General features: G+C 37.7%; 1 protein-coding gene and 1 long non-coding RNA gene across 5 annotated transcripts in view; one reads left to right on the top strand and one right to left on the bottom strand.

The window, feature by feature from the left end:
* LOC311607880 overlaps positions 1-11,320 on the top strand; it is a 426,536-nt gene extending 415,216 nt beyond the window's left edge. The window contains exon 2 of the long non-coding RNA XR_014782779.1: positions 9,900-11,320. This is a non-coding gene — a long non-coding RNA (uncharacterized lncRNA). The remainder of the gene's footprint in view (positions 1-9,899) is intronic.
* The window catches only part of MBD5 (methyl-CpG binding domain protein 5), a 374,269-nt gene that overhangs the window by 42,834 nt on the left and 317,294 nt on the right, over positions 1-14,141 (bottom strand). For all 4 annotated transcript variants that reach the window (XM_084799998.1, XM_084799999.1, XM_084800001.1 and 1 more), the window contains 2 exons: positions 2,666-3,691; positions 967-1,175 (listed from right to left, as the gene is read on the bottom strand). In XM_084799998.1, the coding sequence (XP_084656124.1) occupies positions 967-1,175; positions 2,666-3,691 (1,235 nt within the window). The remainder of the gene's footprint in view (positions 1-966; positions 1,176-2,665; positions 3,692-14,141) is intronic.

Here is a 14,141-nt window from a genome sequence, read left to right as displayed (position 1 = left end):
TTTCATATTGGTTAGATATTTTTCTCTTGGCCTACTGGTTTTAGATTTTGCTTAAAGAGCTTCCTCTGTCTGTGATGTTGCATGCCTGTAAGTCCAGCAGGAGGGAGTCTGGGGAGAAGGGTGCAAATTCAGGACTATCTAGCTTGGACTAAATAGTGAGCCATATCCTTTTGTTTGTTTAAAAAGTCTTATAGATTTAACAATTGTATATTTTCTAACATTCATATAACATAACTCTTTCTTTCTATATAATCTTTAATATATTAGGCATCTTTGGTAAAGCAGTGGACCACGTGGCCTAAGCCAGCAGGAGAGGGGAGCTAACACTGAAAGACATGGGTACCAATCAGAAGGGCAATGTGGGTACAAGGCACAAAAGTGTGTAAGAGAGTAACACTGTCAGGTTTTACTCACAATCTCCAAAATACTACTACTTTATACAAGATAAAACTGTCTTTACAGAAATGACTTTAATGTTTGACAATACTCAATATTAAGAAATAACTTTCTGGCTGGGTGTGGTGGTACACACTTTTAATCCCAGCACTCGGGAAGCAGAGGCAGTCGGATCGATGTAAGTTCAAAGCCAACCTGGTCTACAAAGTGACTCCAGGCCAGCCAAGACTACACAGAGAAACCCTGTCTCAAAAAACAAACAAACAGGGCTGGAGAGATGGCTCAGAGGGTAAGAGCACTGACTGCTCTTCCAAAGGTCATGAGTTCAATTCCCAGCAACCACATGTTGGCTCATAACCATCTATAATGAAATCTGTATACATAATAAATAAACAAATCTTTAAACAAACAAACAAACAAACAAACAAAACTCACCCCCCAAAACCAAAAACAAACAAACAAAAAAGAAATAACTGTCAATAAACTCTAAAGGGAACTTTTTTCATTCCTTCTCTCTTTCAATAAAACCAGACATTGTTTTCAGTGAAATTCATTGTGGAAGGAAAGTACCTGGAAGTTCTGGAACAGACAAGCCATGGGGTTACTGTTAGCTGGGCAAGGGACTGTGGGTTGTCCTTGGAAGGCCTGCAGATTCTGGTGTCCTTGGAGAAGATGCTGCTGCTGCTGACTTGGAGGAAACAGCTGATTGCTGTTTAGCAGTGACTGTAGATGAGTCAGTTGATGGTTATTCAGAGAATTGTTTATTGATGATATATCACCTACAGTTTTGAAAAACATAAAGTGTAAGTCAATGTGCTTCTTCAAAGAAATTATGGTTGTCTTTGCACCTGAGAATTCCTGAAACAAAAGCTGAAAGCTGAGCTCCAGGGAAATCTGGTCACTTTTTTTTTTATCAGCCTCACTTAGTTGTAAGTAAAGAATACATTCAGCATTTGGTTTTATCTGCATGGTCAGCCTTTTGCTTTATATTACATAAAGATGACTTAGTTGCTAATGTTCAGCTTCAGGTTTAAATGATTCCTTATGTCTATTTTTATTAGGACACCTACAATTAGATGTTGAAATGCTCACTTAGCAGTAACTTAGCAGTAAGAAGTTGACTAGATGGAGACAAAGCGTAGGTATGATATAGTCTCATAAAATTTCAGTCTTAAGTCACAATCATCAATAAATACTACCAAATAAAGTTAGAGGCTTAGTTTTGATATGTACTTTGCTTTGCAGTAAAATGTCAGTTAGCTAATATTAAAACTGTAGAGAAACTCAACAATACAAAAGAATTCGCTGCTATAGCTGTTACAAGGATTGTAAAATCAATGACATCAGTGGATAACATTAGTATCTGGTCTATAGTTAAAATGTAGAACTGTTTTCAATTGTTTACATTCTTTTGGGAATAGTTTTGTAATTTGAGTCATATATGTCTATTATGATTTTTCGGTTATTTAACTACAGTTATTTTAGGACTAGACAAAACTAATTGCACTGCATTATAAAAGTATCCATAAAATATGGTAATCTGAGTAATGAATTTTGTAGCATATTAAGATACTCTTGACACCATGATGCACACGTGTTTTTATTCCTGTGTTTCCTGGATACTTCCTTTACTTCCCCTATCGTTACCTGCACTCATCGTCATAAATACTTGATATTATATTCAACTTTTTTTTTTCCCGATAAGCTAGCCTACGCGAAGGACTTGGTTTTTATGGCACATATACATAATTATAAAATAATAATTCTGAGGAAATGTAGTATTATTTAGAGGGACATTTTCTTTGGTCTTAGGGGGAAACCTCAGCTTGTAGTAGTTTGGTTTTGCTTCTCAGGGTTCACCTAGAGGCACACCTCAGACAGGTCCCACCCTAGTGCAGCCGCTCACACCAACCCTGTGATGCCAGGCCAACTACAGCAGAAGCAAAGGTCCCTCAGAAGATGCAGACTGTGCGTGGCTGAAGAGGATGATAGGCAGGCTAGGTTTAGGTGGCATCAGAATTAGAAGATTAAGAGAAAGTAGATTACAGTGGTATTTAGTAATGCTAGAATCAGAGAGGAGGAAAATGGCATTTCATGTTTGCTTAGCTATAGTCTTGTGTGGGTGTTGTTATATTTAATTCCTTAAATAAGCTGTGACATAATAAAAACATTTTTAAAAATAGTGTGACAAAATGGAGTTTTAAAAAGGAGAAAAGAGAATTAGAAAAACGTTTCTTAAAAAAAAATTTGTGAAAAAAATTGAACTTACCAAGCAGACCTGTCCCCAGTAGAGGGTTAAGTAGCTGTGGCACCACAGAGTTACTGTTGAGTTTAGCTGGACCAGGTGGATTCCCAGCACTATTAGATATATTCAGCAATGTTTCTGCCATTGACACCACTGCTGTCCCACCAAGTGTTGAGACAGTCAGTGCTGCCACTGCTGATGATGTAGTGGTTGTGGTAGTGGTTGCCTGGGAGGAGGTTGCTATGGAAACCTCTGGATGATTAGCGGTGTTGGCCAATGCCGAGTTCAGGACACCTCCCAACAGCTGGGGATTCAAGGCCATTAATCCTGAGGCCCCAGTGACAGCTGGGAGGAGCAGGGGGTTAAAGGTAGTGTCATTGCCTGTAAAGCTCTGTAAAGGGTTTCCCAGGGGGCTGGCTAAAAGGGTATCAGCTCGGCTGTTGTCTGACTGATTGCTTGGCAAACGGTCTGGTGGGGCTGTCATCTGTGTTGTTAAAGGTAAAGGAGTATTTTGCTGTTGTAAAAGATCTGAGATGGTCAGATTGAAAGATGGCAGGGGAAGCATGGCAGCTGCTTGGGCTTGGTTCTGAAGCAGGGCTGCTAGAAGCTGAAAGTGAACAGGCTGTAGTACCTGCCCGTCCATGTCCCCGGAGAGAAAAGCTAAAGCAGCGTTTACATTCGGGTTGAGAAAACCTAAAGGGTGGAGGTTGATCTCAGACTTGCCTTCTCCTGCTGAAGGCTGGAGGATATTTAATAGATTCTGGTTTAGGAGATGCTGTTGATTCACTGGCAAAGAGATAGGTAGAGAACTGAGGAGGCTGGGGTTCAAGGGGTGTGGAAGATGGTTGTTTGAAGTGCTGTTGGATGGAAAATGAAGGGCATGCTCCTGGCCAACAAAAGGAAAGTCACTCCCAATGGGCAGCTGACTCTGCAGTGGGTTTCCAGCTGCCGTGGTGACTATGACACCATCTTGGAGAAGAGATGTTGTCTTTGTGATGGCAGGGTGGTTGCTGCCAGCTATAGCTATGGAGGACGGTAGGCTTGAACCACCTAAAATAAGAGAACAGAAACACAGTTATTAGTTATGGACAGTAAGCATTACTACCCATAAAGCTTCCTAAGATACACCTCAGGTTTTTTTTTTTTTACTTCACTGTAGATTAATTGTATCACAGATGATTTGACATCTGTTAATGGAACTTAACTCCGAAAATAAGTATACTGAGAAAGTTTGCTGAGTAGCAAACAGGCTTCTGTTCATAGCTCTCTGCAAAGTGAAGATGGGCAAGGATGTTACAGTCCATCCACTTAGTTTGGTATATTAAAAAAAATTAAAAAAGCTTCCTTCCCCCACCCCCAAATTATACCTTTTCAGTTTAAAAAGGTGTTTGGCCTTATTTGTAAGATTAGCAATTTCTTTTAATGAGCAAAACAAGTTCCTGTAAAACTAGAATGTACATGAAAACATAAAGGAGATAATAAAATATGAAATATCAAATATTTTATTGTATAATTTTCTGGTTTTCTACACCAGCGCGCGCGCACGCGCGCGCACACACACACACACACACGTATTCTCTTTCTATCTCTCTCACACACACACAACCTGAAACTAAACAGAAATGCGCTGTAATTTTTTAACTTTTCATTTACCAATTTACCTTTCCCTGTGAATTTACATGTACTGGATCATTTTAGTAGTTTACCAATACACGGTAACTTAAACACCCTATAATCATGTTTTTGTTTTCAAAATTTTGCAATACTTTGAAGACAATTTCAGTGATACTTCAATAAATATTCTCATTAATGTATCTTTTTAATTGCCCAATTTTTTTTGTTTTTCCTTTATTTTTTCAAGACAAGGTTTCTCTGTGTAATAGAGCCCTGACTGTCCTGGATTCCCTTTGTAGACCAGGCTGGCCTCAAACTCAGAGGTTTGCCTGTCTCTTCTTCCATAGTGCTGAGATTAAAGGTATGCACCATCACCACTGGCTTACTTTAAAAAAAAAAAAAAAGACAGGTTGTCACTGCGTAGCCCTGGCTGACCTAGGACTCTTTGTGTTCTTGTTGTTTTGACAGGGTTTCTCTGTGTAGCACTGGCTGTCCTGGAGTCACTTTGTATACCAGGCTGTCCTCGAACTCATGGAGATCGGTTTGCCTTGCCTCTCCGAGTGCTGGAATTATAGGCATGCGCCACCATGCCCAGTGACCTGGAACTCTATTTAGAACACACTAGCCTGGAACTCAGACTATCTGCCTTACAAGTGCTGGTATTAAAGGTGTAAACCATCACACTGGGCTGCACAATTATTACCGTATAAACTCTTGAACATGGAATTCCAGAGTCACAAAGCTTTTACATATATATTGTCAAACTGTGCTCAAGTGAAATAGATGAATGCACATTCAATTTACATTCCTTTAAATAGTGTATAATAGTGTGTATCTCTTACCAACAAACTATCACTTTTAACAGTGAAAAACTTAATGATTAATAATCTTATTCTCACAGTATAAAAAGAACACTGCCTTAAATTAGACTAGTTTTCCTCCAAAATAGCACCTTTATTTTTTCACCTTTATTCTTAAAACTCTATACTAAATGTAAAACCTCACTGAATTTAATATTTAAAGACATAACATTTTTGTTGCTACATAATCACTATTATCATTATTATTAGTGGTTCTCAACCCAGGCTACACAATAGAATTACCTTGGGAAATGAAGTACAAAACAAAACAATCAACAAGCCAGTCCCTGGGCCCTAACCCAGACCAGCTGAGAATTCACCTCTTAGAGAATAACCTGGACAACAGTTGCCTTTAAAATCAACCTGGTGACTCAGGTGCACAAGGGTAGGCAGGGTAGGAAAGGAAAACTACATTTACTGACAAAAGATTATGAACAACTCCGACCTCTGCTCTGCCCTGCACATTTTTTGGTGGTGGGGGAGGTCTTTCCATTAAGAGATTCTTGTATGTAGTACATTCCTTTGATACATATTTTGATTTTTGACTATTACACACACATATGGTATAATGAAAGCTATTACTGTCACCAAAAAATCTAAAAGAATTGAAACCCGTTAATGGGCTATGCCATCAGAATAATCTCATATGACAACATAAGCATTAAGTTTTCCTCCAAATGTACAGGGATGCTTCCATAACTGCAATAGTAAAAATATACTACTTTATTTTCTTTTTTCATCAAATGCAATAATTTTCTCTTTTATATATACTTCGCAGTCATGTATTTAAAGTATGCAATATGTAAAGTGACTATTAAGTCATACTGATAAAGTTTAGCATTAATATTTTGATTTCCATCATCACATATAAACACAGTGGTGAGCGTTTTCTCATATATCTTCCTACTGTTTTGTGTGTGTGTCTGTGTGTGTGTGTGTGTGTGTGTGTGTATGCGTGCAAACACGTGCATGTGGGTAACAGGTGATTAAACCTAAAGCCTCAAAGCCTGGTAATATACTACTGGGTTTTGCTATTTTGAGATAGGGTTTCACCAAGTTGCCCAGAATGACCTTGAATTCGTTATCCTCCCGCCTTAGCTTGGTGGAGGATACTAGGTTTCTAGTCACAAACCATCGGACCCATGCTTGCTATGAGAATAAAAAACAGGTAAAAGGAGCTTGTCAGTTGAAAAGCCTATACAAATAAAAGGGATTTCGTTGCTGTTATTCCTGACATCAGCAAGACGGTAGTGGGGTGATAACAGTGGTAACTCAAGCCAGTATTACCAACACCATCGTCAGAATGCAGCTAGAACAGTGGTTTCTGTTTTCCCGTCTGTCACAGTCTGGTTTTAAGCACTCAGTATTTTATTTAAAGGCTGAGATTAAAAACTTTTTTGAACATATATAAATATTTATGAAATATTATCATGAAATAATGACATGTTCACAAAGATTAGAGTAAGAAGACATACAGAATGCTGAAGTAGGCATATAGTATACAACCCTTTAAATATTAATTCAGATTTTTTTCACAAAACAATCAACACCTTAAATATTTCATTGGTTCCTAAAATTGCTATTCCTATACATACAATTCATCATTTGCATCTCAAAGGCATGCTTTAAATGAGCCAGTGAGTCTTATTTACTAGGAATCACTATCACTGTCAATTTCTCTACCTGCTAAATAATAATGAAGCATTTAAATGTGGAGATCACCATTCTTCTGGTCACATGTAGAGTATACTTCCAAAGTATTTAGTGAATATGTAGCAAGGCTTTGTGATGATGGGTTTCTTTAGAGATTATTTTTTTATTGCTTCAATTTGCCACTGAGAAGCATCCATATTTATGATTCAAGGAAGTAGCCATTTTGGGATAATGCTATTTTAAAAAGCTCTCCATCGAAATACTCATGAGAAATTGTAATGAAACAAAGTCACTGGGTGTTTTTACCCTGCCAACAAGAAAGGATGGATCCTGATCCAGACACACATACAAATATAAACATATATTTTAATTCTTTCTAATTTCTAACAAGTCAGTTCAACAAGCAGGTACACTCTGCTGGAGAACAGGACTGAAATAGTGATAGTAATTTAAAAACCTTGCCATTTTACCGGAAGAAACTAAGAGTTTAGGGAAAGTGGTAAGTGCAGAAATCTCTATCCACTCTTCCCAAATATATAATTACAAGGTAGGACATTTTAATGTTTTTTATAGATTATCTAGGATAGTGAGGCTGCCACACGTTAAAGGCTGTAACAGCTACATGGATGTATACAACAGGGGGGCAATTATAAAACTGATGATGTCTGAGAAAACTGCACATATGAGAAATCTACACATCTGATCAGGCATTTGAGAGATGGAAAGAAGATTAAAGTGCTTCTACGTAGAAGCCAATAATGTACTTTTAATACAGAAAATAAGGCAGATGAAGGGTAGTGAGTCCTCTGTTTTTCAAATACAAAAATATCTGAAATATGTGTATGGCTTTTACATATCCTGACTCCCTCAGCCCATGGTTAAACCTGCCAATTTAAATAAGCTGTAAATAATTTTTAATATATACATTTTAAAACCATTGAAGATAAGAATCATTTGTGATTTTTTCCTCATATTTCAAAGACATAAGTCATGACACATGGTTAGGTTCAAAGTGTGTGTTGGTTGAATGGCTCCGAGACCCTAGTATCTGCACTCACTTCTATGAGGGAGTTCACTTCCTGTAGACATGGAGGAAGTAAAAACTGACTTTCCAACTTATTGGTTCAGTGCCAGGAGATAAAGGACAATATAGAAAGGAGGTTGCTTGAAGATGACAAATTACTTTAGCATGCTCCCAAGATGTTAAAAGTCACCTCACAGCAGGAGACAACCACCTCAAAGGACAGTCCGAAAGTCATTCATTAATGCACAGAGATACTCAAAGAGAAACAGGAATTTGCATAAATTTTGTCTATTGGATTTCTGAATCACAAACTAAGCAGGCACTATTTTTTGATTTAAGATTTCTGCATAAAAATCTATATTAGGTTGAAGTACATAAGAAAGCGTTTGTTAAAGTAGTTTTTTGGTGTGTGTGTGTGTGTGTGTGTTGTTTTTTAAGATGAAATTTCACCAAACCTTTGGCAATAATCAAAAGGCATCTGGGAATTTGGAAGGTAGCAAGTTCCAGTCATTATTAATAAGAAAACATAAGATGACGTAAGTGGCTTTTTCCTGGTTGTGTTGGTTTTAAAGGAGGGGTAAGGGAAAACCACTCAAATGTAAGTGGTCCCTAGCCCAGACCTGTAGAGGCAGGCAGTGAAGTGTTCGTGAGGAGGTGACTAGGGTGCCTTGCTCAGTGAGTGCTGCACAGAAATCTTATGCACACACAACTCATGCTTGTGGACTGGGTGTACATATACAAAGAGTATAAAGAATTCAAGGGATTTACAAAAAGATTTATTATTATTAATCTAATTCTTGAGATGTTTAATTTTCTTTAGTTTTAGGATGGCATTTGCTCCTTCAGATTTCTCTCCCTGGTCACCAGCGCTCCCTGAGAGAAGCTCGCACTGTGATCAGCTTTTGTATGACTGCCTCTTAAACACTAGCACTACTGTTATACATGTGTTCTCTCCCCCCCCCCCAAAAAAAGAGTCCATACCAAGTTGATCAATTTTGTGCTAAGACCTTTTAAAAACTGAAATGGCCACATACTTTTTATCCATGAAATTCAAGAGCTTAAGAAATGTCTTATGAAAAATATCCCTTCACTGTTTGACCTTTGTCATTTACTTTGCTAACTGTACTTTCATTGCAAACAGAGTCAAAAGTAATCCTTAATAAAAGTAAATCCTTCTAGAGATAAAATATCATGCCCTAGTGAGTTTAATAAATATAATTTACTTCTCAGTCCCACTGAACTATGAAAAAAATGTCTTCTACATTTAAAGGACTGATTTCCAATGATAATAACACAATAAATTGAAAGATAACTTTTATAAGAAGTCTAGGTATTCCAGTAAAACTTTATTTTCAAGCCTTAGTAACAGCCACAGTAATGTGCATTTACAAAAAACATATAAACTTCACCTTTTTTGCTTCAGACTCTAATACAGATTCTTCGTATTCCTGTGTAAGAAACAGGAAGATGGAGGAGGGAACCTGTAGCTATTTTGTTTTTCACAGGGGAGAAAAGGGACCCCAAACAAAAGCACACTGAAGGTGGAGAACGGGAGGAAAACAACTGCAGGATCTGAAGAAACGCCGATGCTGGGGAAGAGGAAGAAACGCAGCTTAAGTCTCAGGATGCCACAGAGATCAGTCTCCAGACATGATGAAATGAAATTAGATAGAGAGAGAGAGAAAAAAAAAAAGCGTCACTAGATTCTCTCCTTTCTCTTGTGAAACTGGGGATGGAAGTGGGACTTCATGGGTGCCGGGCAGCAGCTCTGCCACAAGCTACCTCCCCATCCAGTTCCTTTTCTCAACACCCAGAACCTATGGGAACTATTTTTTAAAAAAATATTTGGAAAATGTCAAATTACTCAAGTAGCAAAGTTAATGTGCTATTAGGTAAACAGGCTATTTGTGTGAAAGCAAGACCTGAAAACAGTCAAATCTTTTGTGGGCTTGGCTTTCTGACTATGCAGGAGTGAGGGAAAATACATGATTAAATACTAATTAGAAGTTTCATTTCAAAAGACAATACTAAACTTTTAACATAGTCAACTTTGTATCTTATATCCTGTTTAATCTGCAACTCTAAAGCAGTGCCTGGCTTATCATAGGTGCTCAATAAATACTGAATCACTCCAAGAATATTCTAAAGCTATTGTGACATGCCAATGAGCTACAAAAATCAAGTTATTATGCTCCAAATAGTATTTTGACAAGTGAAATACAAATTTGGAGAACATTGTAGTTCTATTTTTGAAAACTGTTTCTGATAGCTTATACATATAAGTGCTAGTGGGTGCTACAATCATTTCAGCGTGTCATGACTGTGATTAAAAATTTATGTGGAAGATGGAGTGAGGCTGAAAATATCAGGCGAGTGTTTTTGTACAACTTCCATTTTTTATACATTAAAATGCTTAGCATACTGTAATGTCAGTGATATAAAAACTGTGTGTGTGTATGTATGTATGAACTCACATGAGTATGCAAGCACATGCCTTGGTGGACATGAGATCAGAGTACAGTTTTCAAGAGTATGTTCTCTCCTTCCACCATGTTGGCCCTGGGGGTCTAACTAAGTTTGTCAGGCTTGGCAGCAATTACTTTTACCTGTGGAGCCATCTAGGTCTAGTGAGTTTCTTATTGTGGGAAGAAACTGAAAAGCACTGCTCCATCACTAAGGGATGGCCTACAGAGTCATACGAAGAGACTATTGTTTGACTAAGTGGGAAGGGGGTTCCTGTGGGAGTGGTGATGCCAAGGCGCCCCATACCAAGTTATTGGATGAATGCTCATATCTATGCCCATGGGTGCATCTCCCTGAACCACTTGGAACCTCAAGAGTATTTCAGCAGCTCTGTTAGATTTCTACTTTTTGTTTTCCCTTCTAGTTTATAAAAAAGTTAGTTGTTACTTTGAATTTGTAAGAAGGTTGAATTAAAAAAAAACAGTAATTTTTACCTTTGCTTGCTAGCATTGATACTGTTAATAGAATGTTAAGTCTTTACAGTTTTGAATTCTTCAGTACTACATGCATGTGGAAATGAAATCTATTTTGGTGGAGTATATTTTAACATTATTTTTCATAAGTCAAAATTTTGTAGGGTTGTTATTATTCCCTAGCATCTGGATACTTTTTCAAAGTACTTAAATACCTTTGGACTAGATTCTGTTAAATCATAACTTAGGCATCTCCTAGGGAACTGGAAGACGGATGGCTGTGTAAGAGAGCTGAATATATTACAATAGAATAAAGTCTCCCAACTAGTTCACTAGAACAATTCATTTCTTTAAAGTTACAAAATAGATCATTGAATCAGCAAACATTGTATCACTGAGTTTTGCTATCACTCTTGAATACACAGACTTAATTAATGTCTGAAGTAAAAACATACTTTAACTCCTCTTGCATACAAGAAACATTAAACCTATAATAATATGTAAACAACACAAGTGGTGCAACCCTGGCATGAGGAGAACTGAAGGCTCGAGATACTGCCTATGGTACAAAAAAAAAAAAAAAAACCCCAAAAACCAACAACAACAACAACAACAAAAAACCCCAAAACCAAAACCAAAAAACAAAAACAAAACTTTCAACAAAAAAGGGTTCATTCTGCAAAAATTTAACTAAGCAATGGATTTTCCAATCAGTTTTGTTGTCTGGTTAAACAACAAGAGCACAGAGCACTTCAAACTTGCAGATCACAGGCACCATAGGGGAAAGAAAATCTAGGCTTTAAAAGCCTTAAGTGGAAATGCTTTCGACAGAAAGCAGCATCAGTTCACGTATGGCTGTCACGGTGCCGCTGGCACCTTGTTCAGGCTAACAAATGTCCCACACCTGTCTCTTCAACACTGCCATCTCTACCTGTTTGCACTGGTTATTTCCTCTGGGAAGGGCAGGGCATCACTTCCCTTTCCTTTCTTTACTGGCACGTTAATGAGAATAAATACACACACAGAGCTAAAACTTAAATATGTTGCAGTTTTTACACTAAGTAGTTTGTTGTGGTTTCACTATTTCGTTGTCTTATACCTACCATGTCATTAGCTGTCCTGAGTTTCAAATGCATTTTGTGCTGAATGAAAACATTTTCGCTTGCAGTAAAAATATACATACACACATATATCTGTAAATACTCGTGAACGTATATTTATTCATAGGTTTATTTATATCCTGATGAGTTAATGCATATAGTTAAGAGTTAAGGCAAATAAATGTCTGTATAAGTTTCTCTTCTGTCATAAACCCATACTCTTGTCCCTCAGAGCATTATAATTTCATGTGTTTAGGCAGAGTTGTTTTTAATAGAAGAAGAAATATAGTAAAATATATTATTATATAGAAAGCAGGATGGTTGCTACTGAGTATGTTCATACAATGACTTAAATCCTTCTCTGTGTGGGACTAGTTGTGTAGATGCAGGCAGGGCCAGGGTTATGGCACAAGTGCGTTTGTTATTTGGCAGGCAGACTGAAGCAGATTGGTAAGCCTAGTGAAGTTTTATGGTCAAGGACACTTGATTTTTGACTGCTCTCTAAACTAAGAACACCATACACGACCCTCATTAAAAAAAACAACTGAAAAATTTGTATATATGTGCTATGTGTAGAGGTATGAGTTTGTGTGTGTGTGTGTGTGTGTGTATGTGTGTGCGTGCAAGAGAGCACATATGGGGTTGAGAGGTCAATGTGAGCTGTTTTCCTTTATTGTTCTTTATAGTGCTTCCTGAGTACTAAACCTGAGGCTTACTGATTTGGTCAGATTAGGGGTCGCCAAGCCCCAGGGTGTCTGTCTCTGCCTTCCAACACTAGATTACAGGACTATGCCACTATGTATGGCTTTTTGCATGGGTGGCGGGGCTCCAAACTCAGGTCCCCTGCTTGCACAGCAAATACTTTACTGACCAAGCTATTTTTTTAGGCCCCTAACAAAATGCCCACTACTTATATATTTCCAGAAAAGTGTGTTTGGCACTCTGTCTGGACTGAGGTCTGAGGACTTTTGAGTTTTGGTTTGCAGATCCACCAGAACATTGCTTGACCATTTTAAGCACATCGCCATGGATACTCATTTTTAAATGGCAATATTAGGCTTGCATTGCAATTTGATATTCAAAAGATAAGAGACACTTATGCATACTTCAATATAGACTATACACGGAAAGGTAACTCATAACCACACAGTCTTTGCCGCCAATTCCTATAACCAAACTGTATACTTAAAAATGTGAATATAGAATCCTCATACAGATTTGTAAACCAGTATTTTTAATGTTTAGGATAGAAGGTTCTCCTTAAAGGAGGTTTTGAGGGGCTGTAGAATGGTCAGTGGGTAACGGCATCTGCCATGCAGGCTCAGCCACCTGGGTTCAACCCATGGAGACCACTCAAGTGGAAGGAGAAAACTGACTTCACAGTTGCCTTTGACTTCCACGTGTGTGCTGTGACACATGTATGCCTTCCCCACATCATAGGAACACAAAATAATAATAATAATAATAATAATAAAAGATTTTGGAACTTAGTCATCAATTGAATTAAGCAAGAGAGCAAGCCATTTTTTAACGTCTTCATGTCATATTTCTGATTTAAACATAGAGGACCAGGCAAGGCACTGGAGTGAGTAGGTCACCTGAGTTGTATTTAGGCTTTGTTGAGAAAACATAGGATCATGCTTCTTATCAGTCTGGTATTGTATTGCATGATGCCATGCAAGAAGGAAAGAGCTGGCACCATCCCATTTCTAAGGGCTACAGAAACAATCCACAGGCACTCATTTCTGTGTCAGTTAGAAACGTCAGCAAATATGGTTCACACATTCAGGGAATTTTCTTGACATTCTCAACAGCTCATCTCTACCGACAAAAACATTCTAATCCTATGTGCTCTGATACCAGACTCCAAGACAGAAGGCAGAACTGGCTCTTATCTAAAAGTATATTAAACTTTACATATGTGGATTGTCACATGACTCAATGTGCTAACTATCTGAAAAGGAAAACAGTGTTTCTGGAGACTACATATTTCAGGTGAATTTAGGTAGCTGAGAAGGTGATATTTCAGGATTAGTTAAACCTGAGTTCTAATTCTGGTTTAGTCATGTGATTTTTGGTTAGTGTGGTTCTCTGAGGTTCAAGTTTTCATCTGTTAAATGAACACAACATTTTACAGTATGGCCAACTATACACGAACACTATGAATGGAGTACTTGGTACACAATAGGTACTCCATGATAGCTATATGCAGCATTTTACAAATAAAATATGGTAGCACATGCTTTCAATCCCAGCACTCAGGAGGCTGAGACAGGAAGAAAGGACCAAAAGATGTTTTTCTTTTCTCCTACA

This window comes from Acomys minous (assembly GCF_964271855.1).
Source record: "Acomys minous genome assembly, chromosome: 10".
Classification (NCBI taxonomy): domain Eukaryota; kingdom Metazoa; phylum Chordata; class Mammalia; order Rodentia; family Muridae; genus Acomys; species Acomys minous.
Note: the sequence above shows the minus strand (reverse complement) of the source record. Positions and strands in the feature narration are given on the sequence as shown.